Below are 5,000 nucleotides of genomic sequence, written 5' to 3'. Positions count from 1 at the left end.
CGTCTGCAGCATTGGTTTGATGTTGGTGGTACAACCCTGACTGGTTTTATTTTATTTTTTTAATATATATTTTAATCATTTTTTTTAACATAACAAACACAGAACAAGACAGCACAGATGTAGCCAAATTACTGAATAAAAAAAAATATATATATATATATATTTAAAAATAAAAATAATAACATACATGGGTCGTAATAACATATATCACATCAGATACAATCTTATCTACCTACATTACATGTCGAAGGGAAAAACATGACTATGATGTGTCTGTAAGATAAAGTGTGGGCACCCTTTCTGCAATAAGCCAATCAGATCAGTGGGAAGATAATCTATGAAGGGTTATCAAATATTATAAAATAGGTTGTTATTGCCCTTTAATTTAGCACTGAGGTGTTCCATAGGAAAAACCTTAAATGTTTCTCTATACCACTGAAACAGAATACATCGCCTCACTAGGAGCAGAAGTTTACCCTTTAGAACGAGCTGTCCTGCTGATAGAGAGAACTGTTGCGTAGGTAAGTTCAGGAGAAACAATGCTGCCTCTAGTTTTATTGTTCTGTGAAAAATTAAGCCAAGCTCCTGGGCAACATTTTTCCAATACCTGGATATTAAGGGACATTGCCAAACACAGTGATAATAAGTTCCTACTTCTTTTTTACACTTCACACAGAGAGCGGAGATCTGAGGATTCATTTTGTTTAATAACTGTGGTGTTCGCTGAAGTCTATGTAATATTCTGTATTGGCTCTCTTTGAGTCGATTACATGTAAAGATTTTCCTAGCTGAAACAAAGGTACCTGACCATGCCTCAGTGCTAAGTTCAACCTCCAAGTCCCTTTCCCATAATTCCCTAGTTCTCTCAACCCTATCACAATTAATAGGATGTAATTTGTCATAAAAAAAGGAAATTATTTTTCTGTCGTTGAGAGCATTTAAACTAAAATTGAGAAGAAAACTTTCAATTGAGCTCAACAGTGGTTGATCAGTGGGGATAATCAGATCTGATTGGACAAAATACCTAACTTGGAGAAAACCAAAGAAGTGGCTGTTTGGTATTCTGTATTTGGTCTGGAGTTGATTGAATGACATAAAATCACCATTTTGAAATAAATCAGCCACAAATCTTAGACCCTTTGAATACCAGTCATTGAAAATACTTTTCCCTATACCTGGAGAGAAGGCTTTATTTTGAGTCAGAGGTTGTAATGCTGATGAGAAACCTCTCAATGTGTTTAGTGAGATCTCTCCAGATTCTAAGTGTGCTAAACATGACAGTGTTGTTTTTAACATCTGCTGGCAGTTCACCAGCATCAGTTGAGAGGAGACTGAAAGGAGAGAGAGGGGAACAGCACCATGAATCTGTTAGAGGCTCCCCTTGATGTATAAAATGGTTTAGCCAGCGTGATATTATCCTGCCGTGGCAGGCCCAATTGTAATATAGAAAGTTAGGAAGTGCTTGACCCTACCTGTCAATTGGCAGCTGTAAGGTCTTCATCTTTAGCCTAGATTTCTTGCCATGCCATATACATTTTGAAAGAGATCTTTCGATATCCACAATAACTCTTCTATTGATTTTAAGTGGCAGCATTTGCATTGGGTACAACATCCTGGGGAGCACATTCATCTTAACCAAGCTTATTCTACCCATCCATGACAGAGGAAGATCAAACCATCTGTTGAAGTCATTTTTAACTGCTTTCAAAGTTGGAATAAAATGTAATTTATACAATTATTTTATGTCTGCTGATACTCTAATCCCCAGATAGGTAAAGCCTGAAATTGACCACCTGAACGGAAAATTAACAAGGGTATCCGGGTCACCAAAGTCTCCGAGAGGCAAGGCCTCTGATTTGTCATAATTAATTTTGTAACCTGAAATTTGGCCAAATTCACTTATAATCGATTCCAATACCGGTATGGAGCTCTCTGGATTAGTAATAAACAACAATATATCATCAGCATAGAGCGAGATCCTGTATTCTGTGTCTCCCAATGTGACACCAGAAAAATAATGGTGGGTTCTAATGGCCTCTGCGAGAGGCTCAAGCGCAAGTGCGAATAAAAGCGGCGAAAGGGGACAGCCCTGGCGTGTGCCTCTATTCAGAGGGAACATATCAGACATTGAACCATTTACCAGAACTCTTGCAGACGGAGATCTATATAGGAGCTTAACCCATGTAGTGAAACCAGAACCCAAACCAAACCTGTTGAGAACATCAAATAGATACTCCCACTCCACCCGATCAAAAGCTTTTCTGCATCCAATGAAACAGCAAGAATCCTTTTTTTTGTATTTTGTGAAAATTGTATAACATTCAGTAGCCGACGGACATTGGAGTGGGAGTACCTACCTTTTATGAACCCTGTCTGGTCTGATCCAACCAAGATGGGCAAGACCTAGACTGGTTTTATTTGATATACAAAGATCAAAACTTTCTGGGCTGACTTGTGGGATACCACAGGGATCCATCCTGAGGTCAAATTATCCAGCAGCACAACCTCTCATACCACTTTTATGCAGATGATACTCAGCTTTATCTACCTGCCAAATAATCAGTTAGATTCCACTCTGTTTGATACTGGCTTTACATTCCATCTCCAGGTAAAAGCAGTCGTAAAATCCAGCACTTTTTTTTTACAGTGTAGAGCAGTGTGAGTGTTTTTTTAGTGTGGAGCAGTGTGTGTATTTTTTTAAAGTGTAGAGCAGTGAGTGTTTTTTTACAGTGTAGAGCAGTGTGAGTATTTTTTTTACAGTGTAGAGCAGTGTGAGTGATTTTTTACAGTGTAGAGCAGTGTGAGTGTTTTTTTTACAATGTAGAGCAGTGTGAGTGTTTTTTACAGTGTAGAGCAGTGTGAGTGTTTTTTTACAGTGTAGAGCAGTGTCAGTGTTTATTACAGTGTAGAGCAGTGTGAGTGTTTTTTTACAGTGTAGAGCAGTGTGAGTGTTTTTTTACAGTGTAGAGCAGTGTCAGTGTTTATTACAGTGTAGAGCAGTGTCAGTGTTTATTACAGTGTAGAGCAGTGTGAGTGTTTTTTTACAGTGTAGAGCAGTGTCAGTGTTTATTACAGTGTAGAGCAGTGTAAGTATTTTTTTACAGTGTAGAGCAGTTTGAGTGTTTTTTACAGTGTAGAGCATTGGGGCGTGGCTTGTTCTGAAGTGAAAGTAGAAGTAGTAACAGACACAAAGCGCGGACAGTCTGACCGTGTGTCGAAGTTTCTAACTTTAGTTGATTACTCAGTTTGATCTTCATCATCAGCTGCTCTTCCTCACAGTGAAGATGATGAGCAGTGTGAACAGCTGTGAGCAGCAGGGGGGGGGCTTCAGCTTCGAGAACAGCCGCAGGTAAACCTACACTGAACACACCCCACATTCAAAGGAGCTTCTTTTAAAACTTAGTTAAGTGTCTGAACCCTCAGGTGTACCTTCAGGTGAAAACATGTCGGCTTGTTTGATCGCAGTTTGTGTTTAAAACAACTTTCATGTTGTTATATTCAAACTGTGAACCGACCAATCAGATCTCTGTTACTAGGTAAACGAGGAAGTTTCAGTTTTCAGGAAATCAACAATATTACGACTGTATGTGTGTCTCTCTCTCTCTCTCTCTCTCTTTTTCTCTCTCTCTCTTTCTCTCTCTCTCTCTCTGTCTCTCTCCCCCCCCCTCTCTCTCTGTCTCTCTCTCTCTCCCCCCCTCTCTCTCTCTCTCTCTCTCTCTCCCCCCTCTCTCTCTCTGTCTCTCTCTCTCTCTCTCTTTCTCCCCCTCACCCCCCCCCCCCCCTCTCTCTCTCTCTCTCTCCCCCCCCCCCCCTCTCTCTCTCAGAAACGGCGTGTTGGAGTCCACTTTGTCTGATCTCGGCTACAAATCTCCCAAAGCCAGAAAGACGGGGACGACGATCGCCGGGATAGTTTATAAAGTGAAGAAAAAACACATTTTTTTTCTTTATTAGTGTCGTTATGGAAACTCATGATATGGATACCTGTTTGTCACCATGGCAACTACAGTATAAGTGTAGAGTTCCTGTGCTCGTCTTTCAGGACGGCGTGATTCTGGGAGCAGACACCAGAGCCACAGACGACATGGTGGTGGCCGACAAGAACTGCATGAAGATCCACTTCATCGCTCCACACATCTAGTGAGTCCGCCTCAGGACACACCCCCAAACAATCAGTCACATTGTGTGTCTAACCCTAACCCAGACAAACTTATAAAAAAGTGCTTCATACTCCTTTGGACACAATTTTCCTTCGCGACCCACTTTTGGGTTCCGAGCCACCAGTTGAGAACCACTGTGTTAAAGTAATATGTGTGTGTGTGCTTCAGCTGCTGTGGAGCGGGCGTGGCTGCAGATGCTGATGTCACCACGCAGATCATGGCGTCCAACGTGGAGCTGCACACACTGAACACTGGGCGACCGGCGCTGGTTGCCATGGTGACCCGGCAGCTCAAACAGATGCTGTTCAGGTGAGAATATATCACCATCTTTATCTGAGTTGGTTTGATTATTAGAGAGGTTCACTGATTGGTCCTCCTCTTCCTGTGTGTGTGTGTGTGTGTGTGTGTGTGTGTGTGTGTGTGTGTGTGTGTGTGTGTGTGTGTGTGTGTGTGTGTGTACAGGTATCAGGGTCACATTGGATCGTCTCTGATCGTAGGGGGGGTGGATGTGACCGGAGCTCACCTGTACGCTGTTTACCCTCACGGCTCGTATGACAAGCTGCCCTTCGTTACCATGGGTACGCCTTCTGTTTGACACTGAGACTCACTGTGAGAGGAGTTTCTGTCTCAGGATCGTCTTTGAGACAAATTATCTTTGGTCTAACATAGCGCTCTCGGTTACCTAGGAGATGAAGATGTTTGTGGTTTGACTCCGTCTGTTGTGTGTTTGTGTTTCAGGCTCTGGAGCTGCAGCTGCTGTCTCTGTGTTTGAGGATAGATTCAAACCAAACATGGAGGTGAGGCCGACTGTGTGCTTTAAAAGAAACATTTATTACAAAGCAT

General features: G+C 41.9%; 1 protein-coding gene across 1 annotated transcript in view; it reads left to right on the top strand.

Moving 5' to 3' along the window:
* Window positions 1-3,146: 3,146 nt before the first annotated feature.
* The window catches only part of psmb10 (proteasome 20S subunit beta 10), a 7,566-nt gene continuing 5,712 nt past the window's right edge, over window positions 3,147-5,000 (top strand). The window contains exons 1-6 of the mRNA XM_061034211.1: window positions 3,147-3,349; window positions 3,825-3,918; window positions 4,040-4,137; window positions 4,326-4,466; window positions 4,620-4,735; window positions 4,896-4,954. Coding sequence (XP_060890194.1) covers window positions 3,285-3,349; window positions 3,825-3,918; window positions 4,040-4,137; window positions 4,326-4,466; window positions 4,620-4,735; window positions 4,896-4,954 — 573 coding nt within the window. The 5' untranslated portion in view covers window positions 3,147-3,284. The remainder of the gene's footprint in view (window positions 3,350-3,824; window positions 3,919-4,039; window positions 4,138-4,325; window positions 4,467-4,619; window positions 4,736-4,895; window positions 4,955-5,000) is intronic.

This window comes from Labrus mixtus, unplaced genomic scaffold, assembly GCF_963584025.1.
Source record: "Labrus mixtus unplaced genomic scaffold, fLabMix1.1 SCAFFOLD_145, whole genome shotgun sequence".
Classification (NCBI taxonomy): Eukaryota; Metazoa; Chordata; class Actinopteri; order Labriformes; family Labridae; genus Labrus; species Labrus mixtus.
Note: the sequence above shows the minus strand (reverse complement) of the source record. Positions and strands in the feature narration are given on the sequence as shown.